This window comes from Lathamus discolor, chromosome Z (assembly GCF_037157495.1).
Source record: "Lathamus discolor isolate bLatDis1 chromosome Z, bLatDis1.hap1, whole genome shotgun sequence".
In the NCBI taxonomy this organism is placed as follows: domain Eukaryota; kingdom Metazoa; phylum Chordata; class Aves; order Psittaciformes; family Psittacidae; genus Lathamus; species Lathamus discolor.
In genome coordinates this window covers 56079989-56098488 of record NC_088909.1, presented here as the reverse complement: position 1 = coordinate 56098488, position 18500 = coordinate 56079989, and the positions used below count along the sequence as shown (strand labels likewise).

The 18500-nt window shown below is 40.5% G+C and overlaps 1 protein-coding gene across 8 annotated transcripts; it reads left to right on the top strand.

Moving 5' to 3' along the window:
• Nucleotides 1–4006: 4006 nt before the first annotated feature.
• Nucleotides 4007–16940, top strand: INIP (INTS3 and NABP interacting protein). 8 transcript variants are annotated; one of them, XM_065662597.1, is made up of 6 exons: nt 4007–4107; nt 4546–4652; nt 5467–5554; nt 12121–12223; nt 14696–14786; nt 16544–16940. In XM_065662597.1, the coding sequence occupies exons 3-6, from the start codon at nt 5530–5532 to the stop codon at nt 16637–16639; spliced, it is 315 nt and encodes a 104-aa protein (XP_065518669.1). In that variant the 5' UTR covers nt 4007–4107; nt 4546–4652; nt 5467–5529; the 3' UTR covers nt 16640–16940. The 8 variants fall into 8 exon arrangements, with proteins under 8 accessions (XP_065518669.1, XP_065518672.1, XP_065518671.1 ...); XM_065662598.1 differs by lacking the exon at nt 4007–4107 and adding an exon at nt 4128–4231; XM_065662604.1 differs by lacking the exons at nt 4007–4107; nt 4546–4652 and adding exons at nt 7723–7814; nt 9006–9191 and having other exon boundaries at nt 5470–5554.
• Nucleotides 16941–18500: the final 1560 nt, after the last annotated feature.

The window sequence follows — 18500 nt, the reverse complement described above, 5'->3', positions numbered from 1 at the left end:
GAACTAGTCACACACTATTAACAGAGGCTACAAACAACTCCAAATCTTTTGTGCATGAAGCAAAACAGAAAACAGGTACACTGTGTAGCTGACTTCTTGTAGGATGCTTTTTTCCACACACAAACAGAAAACTTCTGAATGCATCTGCACGTGGGTCATCTGGCTCCAGCAGCAGGCACAAGAATGTACAACTAAAAACTAAGGAAGCAGCATCTCATTTTCTAGCTGTAGCAGCACTGAAAAATATAAATGACTTAACTCTCCTAACATCATTATTCACGCATATATTTAAGCTAATGGACAAGCTTTTGCTCTATCAGAGGCCTTCAAAGCTGTCAAGTCTGATGGGGAAGCAAAAAAGGGGATTGTGTGAAGACAGGGCGCTTGTGATAGAGAGTCGAAATCTGTGCTAAATGTCTATAAAACGAAAAATCAGGCCAATTGTGAAGAACAACTATGGGTACAGTATCTTGAGGCAATTGGACATAAATAAGTAAACCACCTAAAATGTTTAAAGACTCTATAAAACTTTCTAATTTGGTTGGTTGGATAGTTGGCTTGGTTTTTTTGTTGGGTTTTTTTTTTTGGTGACAGGCACAATAAATACAGAAATAAAAGGGAGTGTTTAGAATTGATCCATCTGAATAGCACTGCCAGTTGGAAACAATAGCAGCGTTCTGGAAAATCTGGTCTTGTACCAAGGAGACACCCTGCACAGCCCACTTTCCTCTTAAGGGGGAAAAAAAAGAGTAAATTACTATTTCGCTTCAGCTTTGTCAACTGCAAGCAGCTTCTAGTGAACAGAACTGCCCATGACCTTTCTGAAATATTACAGTTTATGATCATTCAGTATCACACCCGATTTAATTCAGCTTTTGTTTATTTAATGAGATAGACAGCTCCATCTACACCAAGATGATGAGAACAGCCAGCCTGAAAACCAGCACTTTTTTGGCTCAAGAAGCAGCATGGCCAGATTAGTGAGGCAATGTTCAAGAAGAGCCTTTTTTAAAAAACTGAAGATTTTGTAATGACATTCCAATAGACATGCTATAAATGATGTATTTTGCAATTTTTTTATTCTATTATGGTGAACAAGGGAAAATGGACGTATTCTGATACACAAGAGATTAGACTTAATTTCTTTCAAAGGCAACATCCCTTCCTGTTTCTGCAACCCTAAAGAGGAAATTAATTACTGATAGGAAATTCATCCCAAAGCCAAAGGATCATTTGACTTCAGGCAGGACTGTGTATCCATAGAGATACTCAAAAGTTCCTACAAGTATCAATTTTCATCACACTTGTATAGAACTGTAGAATTAATGAGTCCCAACCAACCTTTCTGCAGCTGAGCTGCCTTACACGATTGTCCTCCTTGCCCTGCTACTTCTTCCTTTTCTACCTTTCTCACTTGATCCCCAGCCAAAGACCACGCTTAATTATTCTTACCAGTGTTAGCTGTGTCAAGTAACAGCCCATCAGCTAAACCTGTCTGTCTCAAACTGCAGCTTTTCAGAATCACTTACTTCCTCAGACCCAGCATGACAATGCAAAGAAATGCATCAGGTAGGATTACTAGCTTAGGCACTGCACCACTTTTCACTCACAGTGCTTCTCAGAAGGATTACAAGCAGGATGTCTAGGTAAAATGGACTAAAGATATCCAAGAGAGAATAATTAAAAGGGGGAGTTGTGAGTGGGGAGAAAGCAGATATGACCGTTCTTAAGTCACAATGAGAAATAACAAAAATGGAAAAGAGAAAACAACAGTGAAAAAAAATAGAAAAATACCCTAAACCAAAAAAAAAAAGCCAACAAACAAACCAACACCCCCCCACCACCACCCCAAAACCACACCAAAACAAAACATCAAAAGGAGGGGAGGTGCTCTACCAGCATCTTCAGGCAAATAGTTGAAAATAATGGTCATATGTGGGAAAAGCAGCAATGAGTCCCCTCCACAGTATTAATTAACACAGCTTTAAAGCAAACAGAAAACTCCCTGAGATTGTCAGATGTTTGCTGGTTGCTCAGGTGCTGGTCTCGGTTTTCATTAACACACACAAACACACAGAGACTGGTTTTACCAGGCAAACAATCCAGCTAACCAAAGTTCTAAATCTGGATGTTACAAGTCTCTAGACATAAATTTGTTCTGTTTTACAAATTTAACACTTAGTGAGGCTTTGAAAAGTAAAAATGCATGGACAGAGCGCATATTTGGTTAGCAGAACATATCTCACAGAATCTGATTCAACTATAAATACTGGTTGGATTCTTATACATTCTGTACACTCTCAAAAATGTGACTTGTTTCTGCATCATATAGTATAGCTGGCTGCTGCAGATGTTAAAGAATTGTTAATTGCCTTCAAAGTTATGCATGTATTTGGCTGTCCAAGCTAACAGGCCAGTGTGACATTTAGCACTGTGTACACTATGTGTATATTTCTACAAATATAAATAATTCCACTGTAACTAAAACAACGGTTTTTAATAAGCTCTTTTTCCACTTTACACCTGTGGAGTGGTAAGGTTATGGACACCTGAGACTTGATGGAAGAAGCAGCAGGTGAAATCTTGTGCGGTTTAAAGGTTTGACTAACAGATCCAAGGTCTTCCTTGCCATAAGGAAGTGTCATTTGCTCAGAAATGTGTGTTGTATACACCACCAAAATCTCAGTAACAAAAAGTTTAATATCCTGCAATAAAAGTGTATCCACCTAGAGACACCTTGAACTAACACTTATTAAAAAGAAAAAAAAACCCCAAGAACGTGATTTTCTGTGCTTATCTTTAAATTTGGTTCTAAATTAAAAAGGCCTTTACTTCATGAAAATCATTCAATGCCTTGTGAAAACCCTGTGTATAAAATTGAAGTACGCAATGTGACCGATTTCTTGGCTAGTTCAAGCTCAGTGTTGACCCCCTCCCAGTTTGCAGCCTGTTATTTATTGGTTGCAGTTCTTAATAACTGATTTTACTTGTGTATAAGAAGTTCAGCTGTTAAGGGCCACAGTTTAAATCACTACTCATCTTGATCTGAGTCAAACTGAAGTACTTTAACCTCAAGAACATAAAATGAAAGGCTTATTCTGCAGGACAGGCCTGATTGCATAAGACAGTCTTAGTTATAGACCTCACAGCAGCCTTCCAAAATCTGAAGGGGGCCTACAAAGATGTAGGAGAGGGACTCTTCATCAGGGAGCATAGTGATAGGGCATGGGGTAATGGGTTTAAACTTAAAACAGCGTTAAGTTCAGGTTAGAAGTAAGGAAGAAGTTCTTTACTGTGACGGTGGTGAGGCACTGGCACAGGTTGTCCAGAGCAGCTGTGGCTGCCCCATCGCTGGCAGTGTTTAAGGCCAAGCTGAACAGAGCTTTGAGCAACCTGGGGTAGTGGAAGCTGTTCCTGGCACGTCAAAAACCAAACGTGCATTAGTAATGCGAGTGCACAACCCCTTCCGGAATTCATTCCAAACAGTTATTCCCCCAGAATTCAAATTCTAACTCTGTGGCTATCATAAAAAACTAAAGAACCTTTCCCTTCCACTTTTACTCCTTTTCCTTTCTCTGTTTAACTATGCTGATGCCTGAAGACCCCTTAGGCGTGATCCATGGGTGATCCTCACACTTAGCCGCTGAACCGCTCCCGTACCTCATGCCGACGCCTCTTCCAGGAGCCATGTACGAAAAACAGCGACCACTTACAGGGCCTATCTAAACCTCGCCCTGTCCCAGCTCCTGCCCTCTGCTCCGACCCTCCAGCCAGACCCCGCCCGTTGCCAGGAGACCGGGGTCGGGGGGCGGATCCTCCTCTCCCCTGCTTGAAGCGGATTGGACATTTTGACCTATCCGTCAAGCGACGCACTTCGCGGGCGCTCGGGATGGAGCCAGGCGGTGCGGACGGAGAGAAGTCGTCGCGCAATGTGTGCGTCATGCGCATGTGCCGCGAGCTTATTGGCTGCGGCGGGGCTGGGCGGGGAAGAACGAGTTGGGAAGGGGTGGGGCGGCATGGCCGCGGTGCCGCCGGGCTGCGGGTAGGGGCGGGGAGGCGGGCCGGAACGGAGCCGGAGCCCGGGCCCGAGCCCGAGCCCTCGGGCAGGTGGGTAGCGGGAGGGCAGGGGCCGCAGCGGGCCGTGGGGAGGGGGGCGCAGCGGCAGAGCCCGGCCTTCTCGGGCTGGAGGGAGAAGCTGAGCGGGAGCGTCCGCACGCACCGGGGAGAGCAGGTGGGTGGCGGAGTCCATTACCGCGGGGGCCGGGAGGGGGGATGGGCAGGGAGTAGAGCTCGGGTGCCTCCGCGCCTGGAACCGGCCTGCCCGCCGCGCGGCTGCAGGGGTCTAGGGCACAGCGGAGCCTGGCCGCGGTGCGGGTCGGGCCGTTCTGAGCCGTGTCCCGGCTCCGCGTTAACGCCGTTGTTGAGTTAGTGCTGTGCTGTGCTGTGCTGTCGCGGCTGCTCAGGGGCACGCCGTCCCGGGGTGTAACTGTTACCCTGGTCTCCCGTTGAAATCCGACCGAGGCTTCCGATTGCCGTTTCCCGCAGGACTCGGTGCTCCCATCCCTGCCCTCCACCCGGCTGAGCTGGAGCCCTTGGCGCTGCGCTTCATAGCCAGGCACCTTAATGGAAGCAGAAGTTGATGGTGGCCCGAGGTGATGTATGGCTGAGGAGCGGGCATCCCTCTTTGTATCGCAGCCACAGCTGTGAAGATGGTGGCCTTCAGCAGGCTATGTAGCTGGGATGTAAATTATCTTAACTCAAATAATCAAATTGGTTGTTTTTTTCTTGTATTTTTTTTTTCAGTTGTAGCTTAAACTGAGGGCTTTAGCATTTAAGGAGTATAGTACTTTAGTGTAATTCGTAAGTGTAGTCTGACATACTTTGACAGAAAGAAGTTCTGTCTGGAAAAGGTGTGTATAACTCTAGAATGACTCTAAAGGTTATTCTTCAGTTACTAAAATATATTTACAAATAAATAAAATTTGATCATAGAATAATAGCATGGTTTGGGTTGGAAGAGAACTGAAAGCTCATCCAGTTCCAAGCCTCCTGCCATGGGCAGGGACACCTCCCACTAGACCAGGTTGCTCAAGGCCCTGTTCAACCTGGCCTTGAACATTGCTCAGGATGAGGCAGCCACAGTTTCTCTGGGCAACCTGTTTTAGTATTTCACCACCCTCACAGTAAAGAACTGCTTCCTTATAGTAACTTAAATCTGCCCTGTTTCAGTTTAAAGCTGTCCTATCCCTACACGTCCTTGGTAGAAATTGATCATAGTGCTTCATATTTGAAACTAAAAATTTCAATCAGAACAATATAAATAGTATTTATGTATTTTAAGCAATATGCATGATGTATTTGGCTTATATTTTGCAACAGTTGCTGCATTTCTGAACACTATAACGGAATGAAATGCAAGCTTTTCTTTTAAAGGAATATGTTCATCTTACTGTGCCTGTTTTGCAGATATTTGTGGGGTTAAAAAGAGTTGAACTGCAGCTGAATAAAACAAGGACTGAAAATTAAAGGATGGCAGCAAATCCTTCAGGACAAGGTAGGTTTTAATCTAAGTATTCCTGGGGAAGGGCTTAAGCAAGATGCCAATGAAGTCACCAAAACTGTAAGTTTATAGAAGGAGCAAAAAGGGGAAGAGACTAATAAGGTAGAGCTGAAAGTAGTACAGTATGAGCAAGCCACCTGGGAGAAGGTATACATATTAAAAGTCCACTTACGGTTGGGGAGGTCTGTTACTGTGCATTCCTTCATGCTCAGGTTGTGAAGTACCTGTCGTGCCTGTGGTTGTTGCCTGAAGTGTATTTTAGACACAGTGCTTAGCACTGAACATGACTTGTGGCTCTTGTGCTTAGCATCAGGAATAACCAGAAATCTGATATACTCCACATCATGAGAACAGCAAGACCCAGGCAGCAATTCCCCATCAGAAATAGATTGCAACTGTCCCTGTTTAGGAAGAAAAGCCAGATAAAATCATAATGCTAACTCCTATGAAATGCTTCGTTGCACAATGACAACATCTGAACTGCATCCATAAGATCATTCAAGATGTGGAAATGGTCCATCTGTCTATCCGGGGCAAGCGCATTAGAGGGAGCTGAGGGTCTTGGGGGAGGTCACTCGATGAATTAAAGGAGGGTCTTCAATCGCCCTCTAGAGGGCTTTCTGGAAATCTTAGTGGAACTCAGCATTGTCTGCGGAAAAGCTGTGGAGAAACAAGCATACTAGGTATGGCTCTTCACTAACTGGTTATGAGAAATGATTTTAGAATTCAGTTTCCCAGCAACCAGAACATTCCTCACACACATTTATGTGTGAGTATCCATACCCGGAAAGCAGTCCTACAAGGCTGCATGTAATTAATTTGGAAATGCTGATACTTTGAAGGGGTACCAGATCATTTCTGCGGTCATCCCTCCCAGTGACCCTCTGCTTTCAAAATAAATACAGAAGAAATGTGTTAATCTAAAAGACAGACACTTGACAAAAGAAGGTAGGTTTTTTTAACACTTACTGAGCTTTTGTGAAGTGTTGAGAGAAGTATTGCAGATTGCAGAGAGTTGCAGTTCAATCTCTGAGAAGTTTTTGGTATGTAACGGTAAATCTTACTTTATTCTGTGAATATTAAGTCAGCATCACTGCAAGAGATATAGTGGTGTCATATAGAGTCAAAAGCTACTTCTTAAATACATGAATTTACTGAGAAGTAGAATGAGATTTCCATGCCAGAATGTCTGCTTCCTTCCAAACTCCAGCGGCTTTTAATGTAAAAGAGCCTTGCAACCTGCTTTTGTACTTTGAGATACTCTTTAGAGACTCACTAAAGGAACTGTGTTAATATGAAAATTATTTGCACTAAGCAGGCAAGAAACACCATAAAGTTTAATTAGCCAAATGAGCTGATAAATAATACACCTAGGAAAATTACAGGTAAATATGAGCAACCGTTCAAGGCCTTTATGTCTTTCTCTTGGCCAGATGCATACCCGAAGTCAAAATGACTGAGACAAATACTACATTTTCAGCTTGCTGCATGGCACATGTATTGGTACTGTTCAAGCAATTTGTTCTCATTTTCCTCTTCTTGGACAAAAGAATTAGGGGTTTACTGAAACACTTACTGAAAGTGTTACAAATGGTAGCACCTACTCAGACTGCAAGGATGAATTAAACATTAGCCTTCAATACAGGTAGACTGTGTTTGTAATTTTTTGTACTGAGGTGTTTCTTTCCTTTTAATCAGAATGGGGTATTTCCGTAGAAGTTAATTAAGTTCTCTGTTAGTTGCACATTTGGAATACAAAGGTTAATATTTTGAGGACTGGACTTTTTAGTTCATTGGCCTCTTAGGAAAGCACTCTTTTGATTATAATTTCAAAGATGAGAACTTATATGAGTGTAGCAACACCAATAGAATTGAATGAAAGCCTTACTTCAGACCATTATTACGTGGAACTGATTGCACCAATTGCATGAGACTCATTACAGCATTTAAAAGAAATAGAAAAGCTTTTAGTGTGCTGCATATTGTCTACAAGACGAGCTTATAGACCAGAGTGGTACATCTTGGTGGTGGGGGAAATCAGCTTTTAAATTACAAAAATTACTTTCAGGTGCTTGGTAATACACTGCTTCTGCAGCAATACTTCACAGTACTTACACAACATGCATTAATAAGGCTGCTCTTATGCTTTTGCTTGTGCACAGCAAGGCTACAGCATACCTTACGTGCTACTAAATTAAAGACTTCGACAAGGTCTGCTTCTATCCTGGTGGTTGTTTATCCTTTTGGCCTAAAGGTATGTGAGTGCATTCATGTTACACAGTCTGAGCAGCTAGATTTAGCATTCTGTTTACGGAGTGTGTTAAAGGGAAGATTGTGCTGTTCTGCCTTGCATTATGTCATCATCTGCAAACTTTGCTGCTCTGCATCCAGGTCTGATTTGTGTGCAAGCATAGTACTTGAGGGTTTTAGCATATCTGTTCTCTGGAGAACTCTGTGGACGTAAAGCAGTCATTAAGTTATGTTCAGTTCTGCATGTAGCTGTTTTTTGGAAGGCAAACAAAATATATTGATACACACTTTGGTAATTTGAGTTAATTTACTAAATTACTAGTATGCCTTTTGTTTTGCTGTCACAGAATGTATATGAAAGCCTATCTGAATGTCAACTGTTACTAAATTGTATTGATGTATAGCAGACTATTAGGTGAATTTTGTGATGCCAATAGTCATAAGCAGAAGAGGAAATCAAAATATAGTTATTTCATCCTTTTCACAACCTTTGTGTGTTTAATAGGTCTTTAGATTCTGCTTTTTAAGAGGTTGCTGCCTCACCATTTATGAAAGCAGGCACTTCAATAAAGAAATTACTGTGAAAATGCTTTCTGAATTGAGCAGGCAGAGCAGTGCAATGACAGTGCTTTTTCATGTACAGAGCTTAGAGCAGACATCCAGCTTTGAAACCATTTTTCCCAAATCGAAGTGTATCTTGAATACGGAGTGGTGGAGGGCTCTTCTGTGCTGTTACACATCTGTGGACAAATGATAAATGTATATTAGAAAGAACATATATATATATATACTGTGAATTTGAAGCAGTCAGCAGATTAGGGAAAAAATTACAAGATGAAAAGCAAGTAGAGGAAGGTAGTGCTGTTTCTTGCCATTCAGAGTTAGCTGGTAGAACTGACATGCAGATCAATGAGGTAGGGTAGTAGGATTAGGTTAAAGAGTGAAGCTTGCTGTGAGCTCATGAAGCTACCAGATCGCTCATAAAGGCTTCAACTTTCTCTGGTTTTCTTTCACATGCAAAACTTCTGTGCAAGTAAACTTCTAGCTCCTGCACAGAGCATGTAGTACAGTTCCTGATGTCAGAAATAAAGGTGTTGGAAAGAACAGGTTTAAATTTTAATCTGCTACCTTAGAGAGTAATCTGAAGATCCAGGTGCTCAGTTTGACATCTGACACTGCCATTAATCTGTTTTAGCTGCCTTGAACGGGTCATTTTGTGTTGAACCTCTTGTGTCTGCAAGGCAGAGAAGAATATTAGTGAACTGCGATATTCGTGAACTATTTGAACTCAAAATAGTACTGCAACTTGACCAAGTTAAGTTTGAACTTGAAGCTTTATTAAGAAGCTGCTATGTTTGAAAATCCACGCTTCCTTTCACAGGTGAGAATCCAGTCTATTCTAAGGATGGCTTTTTTGTTTCATGTCTGCATTTTTAGTACTAGAAAGCAGAACAGACATATCAAATCTACAGATGGAAAATTACTTTCATTATAACTGAAAACAAAAAGAGAACTTCTGTAGCTCTTGAAAGTTGGTCTTTAATGAAGCTCTTTGGGGTCCTGAGCAGGGAAGAATATAAATGGAAGTCTCGAATATGTATTGTCAGATGTGGTGAATTATTTTGTGAGGATGACAGATTTTTCTCTCTTACAAATGGATTTCTCATGTCCCACCCCCTTCATTGTTAACTCTTACATGAATGTGTTTTATTTACATTTTAAGAGTTTAAAATACCTGTTGGAATGTCACATGGCTCAGCTGAGGAGCACTAACATGTATGTGTTGGGTGTCCTCCTCTATTTTCTCAAGTAGGCTTTTTTTGTACTTAGCATTCCTTTCAATAAGTCACTTTTCAGTACAGCAGGTTGCTGATGGGCGCTATCTGAATTCTAAAGTAAAGTGCTACTTAAAAAAGAAAAAAGGCAGGAAACAAACATTTAGTAGAGGGATGAGAAAAGGAATTAAAAATACTTGGGTTTTTTTTCTGAATTCCTCTAGAGTTTCTGCCATAAGATACTATAGCAAGACTCGTACTAAAATAGAAGCCAGTGATAATCTCGCACTGTTTCTGATTTCAGTTTAAAACCAGCATTTAAAATATTATTCTTACACATCTCAAGCCTTTCTGAATCACACCCTCTGCTTCATAATAAATGTAAGCATATTTAGTCTTTATATTTTATTTGAGAGCAACTTATATTAAAAAGTGGTCTCCCTTTTCTTGCCTTAGTAACCATATAGTCTGAATTCGAGGCATGTGTTTAGACGTATGCATTTCAGGATAGATAAGCACTAGCAGGAGGCTGCTGAGTAATATATCAAATATTAAGCTTTTGGCTGAAAACTGTGTAGAATGAGCATACATACATGCTCACTTTAGCTCAGACCCTCTTAGAGGCACTTCGGTCATCCTATTACATCACTGTCTCCAGAATTCACAGGACAGTAAAATCTAGGCTAGCTGTGACTCAGACATGTTAAGTCTTACCTTGTTAGCAAGATTTCTCATCCTTTGTATCTCTTAGTGCACACATTTAGCTGGGTTTTAAATGTTTCAATGTCATTGCAAGGGTGTTAATAAAAAGATAGTGTATAATACCTGAAGAGCAGAGAAACATTGAAGACCTGAATCAGTACATTTACAGAACAGAGAGGTGTTTTTTGTGGGAAAGAGAGATTAACAGATGGGAAAAGAGCATTTCATTAAATTCAACTTAAAAATCTGTTAACAGATGCAAAGGTGATAATGGATGATCTTGCACAAAACCACAGTAAAATGTAATCAAATTGGTCTGCTCTTTTTGAGAACGCCAAGACACTGTGGCTCAGGAGTGCATATGTTACGCATAGTAAATGGAAGAGGTGAGCGGTTTATAGCAAGGCAACAAGGACGCAAATTATTGTTTAGAGTTGAAGGTTTCTGTCTCATAACGGTCTCCTTCATTGAGCCATATGAAAGGAATATTGGATTGTGTAATTGAGCAGCAACAGAAGATCTCTCAAAGGGAATGGACTTTGAGTGCAGCTACTGAAAATAAATTTGAAATCATGTTACTTGACATGCTAATGCACCCCTTAAGAGTTACAGTGTCTGGCTTTCCTAACAGCTTGTGGTTAGGAACACCATTTTTTGGTGGTGGTATTAAAATAGTACTCGGGGCAAGAGCACAACACGCAGCAGTTCCCAGCACGAATTACTTTGACATTTTGTGTGGAGGAAATAAAGGAGATAACTTGACTTTTACGTCTGTTCTTTTATGACAGTGTAGTGGCTTCATATTTATAGGGTAGCAGCACCATTATAGATAAAAAGAAGTGTATATTCTTGACATGAAGAGTGTCCTTTTTGGTGTAGAGGTTTGTAAGAGTTAGCCCTATAGCTGTTGTCCTCAGTTGTGCTGTACAGGCATACTGGGCAACATCAGGGATTTGTGGATCTTATCTATCCGGTGGTTACAGCGAGGTCCTTTACGATAGAAGAGTCTTGTGTCCGTACAGCAGGTTTTTATTTAGAAGGCAACTTCGAAAATGCACAAATGGCAGCTATTCTAGGCATTTTCTAAATTACCTCAGTCACTTTACTTCTTGTACTTCTTGACTTCTTTAGTATGCACGGTCCCTTTGGGAGAATGATGTACAAAGCAGATAAAGGTTGCACTCTCGTATTGTGTTCAGACAGTCAAATTTTGCTTTTCTGTCCCAGCACTGTGGTCATATTCCACTGTTGTCATACTCAGAATAAGGACATCAGTATACTAAAACTAAAACCTTTCCGCATAGATTGAATAAAAGGTGGTATTTTTTTTTTTCATAAGCATGTGTAAGATAGCATCATTCTCACTGTTACATATGTAAAACTTGCATTATACTTGAGTTCACTGGCGTGAGGAATCAGGCCTTGTGAGTATATTACTCCGCTATTATCATTTAGTTGTATGCTCAGTGATTGCATTTTAAATCTAGAACCTGGTAAGTTTACTTTTTTCGAAAGGCAAGTATTTGATGACAGATGTTGTTTGTAGCTCCAGAGCTGTCCCGGGAAAGTGTAGGATCTAACCTGAGATAGAAACTTATATTTTAAAATGTATTAATACGTATGATAGCTTAAGGAAGGTATTTTATGTTGTAAAATGATAAAAGGAAAAATGAAACCTATTTATTAATAGCCTTTCAGATGGGTGCAAAGCTTTGAAGATTAGTGTATTCATCTTAGTGTCATATTGAACAGAGACTTGCCATTTCACAAGGTTAGAGTTGAGATGTAGAAATCACGTAAATCTCTCTAATATTTTTCTGTCATTCCCACCAGGTTTCCAGAATAAAAATAGGGTTGCAATCCTGGCAGAACTAGACAAGGAGAAGAGAAAGTTACTTATGCAAAACCAGTCTTCCACAAATCACCCTGGAGCCAGGTATTTTATGTTCTTAGATGTGTTTGGAAATCACTGATTACATCAAAAGAGGAGAGAAAAAAAAAATAATCAAGTGAGCTGTAAACTTACATAAATACTTATTGGAAGTGTTTTCTGACCATCGTCAATAACTTTGCACTTTAGCAGCATACTAGTACTTAAAATTGTTTACAGACCCTGAATTTTGGCTTACATCATTTCCATTTGAGAAGGACAGAAGCAGATATGTTTACTAATGTTCACTAAACTGTATTGAAGTCTACCTTAAAGAAAAATTAGGAGCAGGTACTGAGAAAGCATTTAATTATTAAGCTGAAATGTCCTAAGGAATGGAAGTAGCAGACCATTAGGTTCAGGGTACTGTGTGTTTAGAAAGATTAGTTAGGAAGTGAGTTATCCTTGAAACCCCCTCTGTGGAAGTGACTTATCCTTGAAACCCCCTCTGTGCAAGACATGTTACTGCAGATCTGGTAAAAAATACCATGTTGTAAGGATGATTCTACACCATAAGGTGTAATAATCTAGCCTAATTGCTGCCACTGGGTTTTCCCCCATCTAAGAGAAAAAAGATTAGATTTTGGTCATAAATCAGTAACTATACAATCTCACAGTGGTTTACATGGAGAAATTGAGATACTCGAACTTTTGAGTTAGCATGAAGCGAGCACAGGGCCGTATTTTCGATTGTGTGTTCCATGAAGTATCTGTGCAAGAGTCACAGTCTGAGTGCTGCCTGTATTTGTTTTTCGAGGAGATTCTAGGTCACCTTTAATTCAAACTGTCAAAAAGCTCACAGAATATTTGAAATTGCTGGAGTTAGATCTCTGAGTGTCTCTGTATACAGTTATTATACAAGCAAAATTATTGATGAGAGAGGAAAATAGGAATATCATACTGCTACCTACAAATCCTGAGTCCAGGCAACAGTGTTTCAATGCTCCATTGCAAGTCTGGCAGAGTTTCAGGGAGTGCTTATTTGCTTTATATTTTCTTTATGGAAAAGTAACACTGTATACTCATGAGCAGAATTGGAATGTACTAATTTTGAAAGTCGGGATGGGAGGGAACCTACAAAGCTGCAGTCAGACTCTCTGCTTTGGCATGATGGGCTGATGTGTCATTTTTGAGCAGCTGACAGTCTGTGACAGGGATGTTTGCTAAAGGTTTGGGACCACAGAGTTGTTAGAAATGAGACCACGGAAACACTGCAGACTTGGCAGAAAAGTGCTTGATGTACCTAAGCACAATAGTGGCTTGGCCAGCCTAAGGGTAAATGAATTGATTGATTTCTGGCCTTCACATGTGGGAATCTTCTGTCCAAGAACAGAAGGCTTGTGTGTCAGCTTATGATGAAGCCTTAAGATTGTCTGCAGAAATGATACTGAAAAATTAGAGGGGACAAAATTAAATGCAAAACCAATACCTTCAAAATAGCTGAAAACATTATCTTTTAAATAAATGGAGTAGTACTTTTTTTTTTTTTTCCAGCAGTGAAGTTTAACTTAACATTTGTCTTAAAATCTGTTCCAGGATTGTTACTTAGCTTTCATTATGTATTTAGGCATAGATTTGCTAAAGGTCTTTTCATGAGCTTGAAGTACTAAATTAACTGTTGACATTAAAGCTGATGAGAAGGGTCAGTTTTGATGAGTTTGCTTGGTTCTTTTGTTGTCCTTTGTACCTTTGTTATTGAGGAGGAGATGCTTTCAGCACCCAGTCTTTAGAGCCAGTTGCAGTAGTTGTGAATTGCCTTACAATACAGCTTTAATGGCAGTCCTTATTGATTTCTATCTGGAGGATGGCTGATCATGTTACTTACATAGAACTGGGGGGCAAAAACAGTCTGCTTTTTATTTCTTCTTATTTTGGTTATAAGGTGGACAAATCTTGAGATATAAAAGCCAGGAAAATCTATTTAAAATTTGAATTTGAAACCTAATACATGCTGCACTTAGATAAGCAAAATAATTTTAGGAATTCCTAATTTTAGGAAGCTCCTTTAACGTAAGTAGTGATCTGCTGCCCACCTGCTGAAAAACTGGTCTTATATTGAAGACTGTAGAGCTCTTGCTAGTCCTTCTGTTTATCACAGTTGTTTAGAACAGTCACTGAGTGACTGAGTAATGGTGAAAACAGAAAACTGTTGTTTTAAAAATGCTGACATTGTCTAATGTTGTTCCCTAGTGGTTCCACTGACTTCCATGAGTGAAATCCACAACAGGCTTCAGGACTGTGAATCTCCTGGGTTTAGTTTAGCATTAGGTATTTATGCTAAGTCAAATGATACTACGGCCACTCCATTTTCCTTTTCTCTCCTATGTTAACAAACAGTAATTCCAAACAATAGTTAACATTTGTCAAGCTGTGAGTCAACTAAATTGTGAGCTATGGAAGTCTTGAAATCTGTAGCTAAAATGGCAAGAACATACTTTTTTGGTGGTGTTTATCATACCACCTTGTTCCTTTTTGCAGCATTGCACTTGCAAGATCACCTCTGAACAAGGATTTCCGTGATCATGCTGAGCAACAGCACATCGCAGCACAACAGAAGGCTGCACTGCAGGTAAGCTGGTACCGTCACGTAGAGTTTAGCTTGGCTCTGTTTTAGATCCCTTCTGTGCCTAGAGAGAATGAAAAGTCCCTTTTAGAGGTTAGGTTTCATACATTTCTGTGTTTGTCACAAATGAAGTTTTTTCTTCTGTTATGAAAGCTTAAATCTACCAGCTCATTATCCCTTGATATGGTTGTAAGAATGTAGCCTACAGTGTCATCACAGGTGTCCTATACATCTTGGTGAAGAGTCAGTTTCACCATACTTCTCAATGTCTCATGAAGTATAGGGAGAACTAGCCACACAGCTTTCCTTGGTTGAATCTGAGTAGATGCCAGGTAAATACAGTTACAAGTGATGGGGTGAAAGATCTGGAAAACTTACTTGTACATTTACGGGCCTTTATTTGCTGCTGTTTTGCTGATGTCAGATGAGGTTGATTTTTTTGTGTTGAAATTGGAAATTGAACAGGAATGCCAGTACATGACCTCCTGCCTTCCTGGCACTCCAGGGAGCATGATTCATCAGAGGGCACAGGAATGGGAAAAAACATTCCGATGCAACTAGCAACCCTGTTCATATAGTGTTATGCCTTCTTGTGTTTCTGTTTCCTAGTAAAGGCCCCAGATTGCTTCTCCTAAAATGAATAGGAGCAGAAGTGCACTCTGGTTGGTGTCCTGTGTTAATCATAGAGCATTGTAAGCTGGAAGGATCCTCTGTAGGTTGTTGGTCCAGTGCCCTGCCCAAAGTATGACTCACAGTAGTGCTGTATCACATTGTTGAGGGCTTGGTCCAATCAAGTTTTAAAGTTTTTCAGGCATGGACTTCTTGCAGCCTTTCTTGGCTCTGAATCTGGCTCTGTTTTTGCTGTATCCTGTCACTGGGTATCTGAAAACAGCTTAAGATCCCCCCTCAGCTTTCTCCTCTTGCAAGAAGCTTACCATCCTGTGGACACTGAGAGCTCCAGCCCTGCCGTCTGCTGTCTCTTTGGGTCTCTGTTGGACTTGCTGCACTTTGTGCCTCAAACTGAGCACAGTATTGCAAATGCAGCTTCATGGGTAGCTTCCCTGGGCCTGCTGGCTGTTCTGTTGCTGATGCATCCCACTGTGCTGCTAGCTTGTAATGTGTGAAGGCACACTGCTGGCTGAGACTAAACCTGATACCCACTAGGGCTTTTCCCTAATGGTGTAAGTAAGGAAGATGCAGGCAGTCTAACTTACCCCCAGTCTTTGAACTGGGACATCTGTGTAGGATTTTGCAAAGGTTGTCCAGAGCCATAAGCAGCAGCTGACTTTCTCAGGTGAAAGAGTGTATATAAATTGTGTGCAGAATGCTGGTGTCCCATGTTGCACAGGAGTGTATTTGCTCACATGTAATTTGTATGTGCAGCCTCAGGTTGTGTGACACTACTGATGCACACTTCTGGCAGTCATATGTGGCATCTGTCACAAACCAAGACTTGTAAGTTGGATAGATGAGAGTGAAAACATGGGGTCTACGCACAGGACAGCAACCAGGAGTTCATTTACCACTCTGCCTTCTTCCATGGGATTTGCTGAAAAAGGAGCAGCTGAGAATGGTCAAGTTAATTTCCTTGATTGGCACTGTTCAGGTGGGGTTGAGCTAAAATTGTTGGTTTTGAACTTTGCTATTAGAGTTGAGGACCAGACTGGGAGAGAGAAATAATTGATACTGCAGAAACTGTGAAGTCTTAAATTATATCAGTGCTGCAAGGAGTTATGCATTAACAACTGTTTTTCTCTTTCCAGCACGCACATGCACATTCCTCAGGATACTTCATAACTCAAGACTCTGCATTTGGAAATCTTATTCTTCCAGTCTTACCTCGACTTGAGGCAGAATGAGGAATCTTGTTTCTCTGAACTTGAAGGGTCTGATTTTGGCCATACCAGGAACTGCCTGACCTTTAATTTCTTTACTTATCTTAAAACCTAATTTTTTCTGGATTTCTGCGGTTGCCTTTCGGGAGTGTCAGCCCTAGTGATGAAAAAGCAATGTTGTTGAGCAGTGATTTTTATCCTGTATTTCTGTTCCTACGTCAGGTCAAAATCAGACATAAGACTTCCTTGATGCATTAAGTTCATAGGAATTGCTCTTCCCTATTTCTGTGCTTCCTTTAAATAAATTTCAAACCAGAGTCATCAAGAGATGCATACTCTGTCAGCATTCGTGGGTTTTTCTGTTGTGTACAGGGACTATATTTGACTTTAATGAAAGACAAAGTTACTTTGTCCATCAGAACAGACATGAATTTACCAAATGCATTAGTTTTTTCTTGGGTTTTTTTTTTTTTGGGGGGGGGGTTTTGGTTTTTTATTTTTTATTTCTCATTTTATATCTGAATGCAGGGACATTGCTAGTGTACTGTTTGCTATTGTAATATCGCCTGGTCTAAAGTCTTTAGGTATAGTGTGCCTGCATCTTATTTTGTTTTGTGAAATATGAAAATGAATTCAAATGGGGAAAAAATAATTGTATCACACTCTTTTAACAGACAAAGTCTTCTAAGTTGTCTGGATATTTCAGACGAAAAACATTGTCTGCAATGACAATTCAGTTTAAAAAATCGTATTTTTCTAGTTACGACTTTTTCAATACTTAGTGTGTTTAATTGTTTAGGGAGGTGTGGTTTGGTTTTTAATGCTTTTATCTGTGGTAATGAATTCCAGCTCCTTGCTGAAAGAAAATCTGTTTCTCAAGATAAATTATTTTGGAATTGTGATTATGCTACCACGATAAAGTAACTTGAAGTGAAAAATAGTCCTTATGTATTCTTACATCTCCGTGGCTTGACTAATACAATTATACATTGATTGCTTTACCTATGGAGGCAAGTTTCAGAAAACAGAAAGAGCAAGAGAACTTGAGTGAGACCCAGAAATCAGAAAACGTCTGTTAAACTGGTGCCCACTTGAAGCGGCTCTGTCCTTTGCAGAAAGTTAGCTGTCCTGTGAAGTTGCCAGGGTTGCAGTCTACAGATTTCCTTAGTGAAATTTAGGGTATCCTATTACGTCATCTGCAGGGGATTGCCTGAACCCAGTAAGCACTACAGAACCATGAGCACCTTTGTCAGTTCCATTATTCGTGAATACAGAGTGAGGGCCAAGAGATGGGTGCAGATATGAGGAAAATGCTGCCTCTTCCATATATCTCAGCTGATTACAGAGCCTTGCAGAATGTGTAGCATACTAAAATGTATTCAAAAAGGAGAATCTTCTGGGGGAGGGCCAAGATAGAGCTTAAAGTTGTGCAACTGTAACATGAACTACTTGTGTCATACACTTTTTTGGTGAGTCATAGAAGCGATGATGGTTTTTGTGAGTAATGGAGAAAGGAGTACTGTCACTTCTGTTTTCAGTGGTTGTGTCTGTGTAGCTTTTACTTTTTAATTACCAAGAGTCACTTCACCATGAAGCTGTTCTGACTACTCATCATTCTGCAGTGTGAGCTGAGTATCTTAGATGCTGTGAAGAAAAGGGTCTGCGAATCTGTTGTGAGGGAGCTAGGAATCAGTCCAAGCTTGGAAACATACAAAGGCAAAAAAGGTAAAGTAGATAAAGCAGGAAGTTTGGATTTTAGGTTTCAGTTGAATTTAATAAGTAGGTTGGCATTTTAATATTAAAAGAGCTTTTTGTTTTCCTGGAGAAAAGTGGCAGAAGAACATCTGCTTTCTCTAGAAACGGACTTCCTGTGCTAACAAATTGA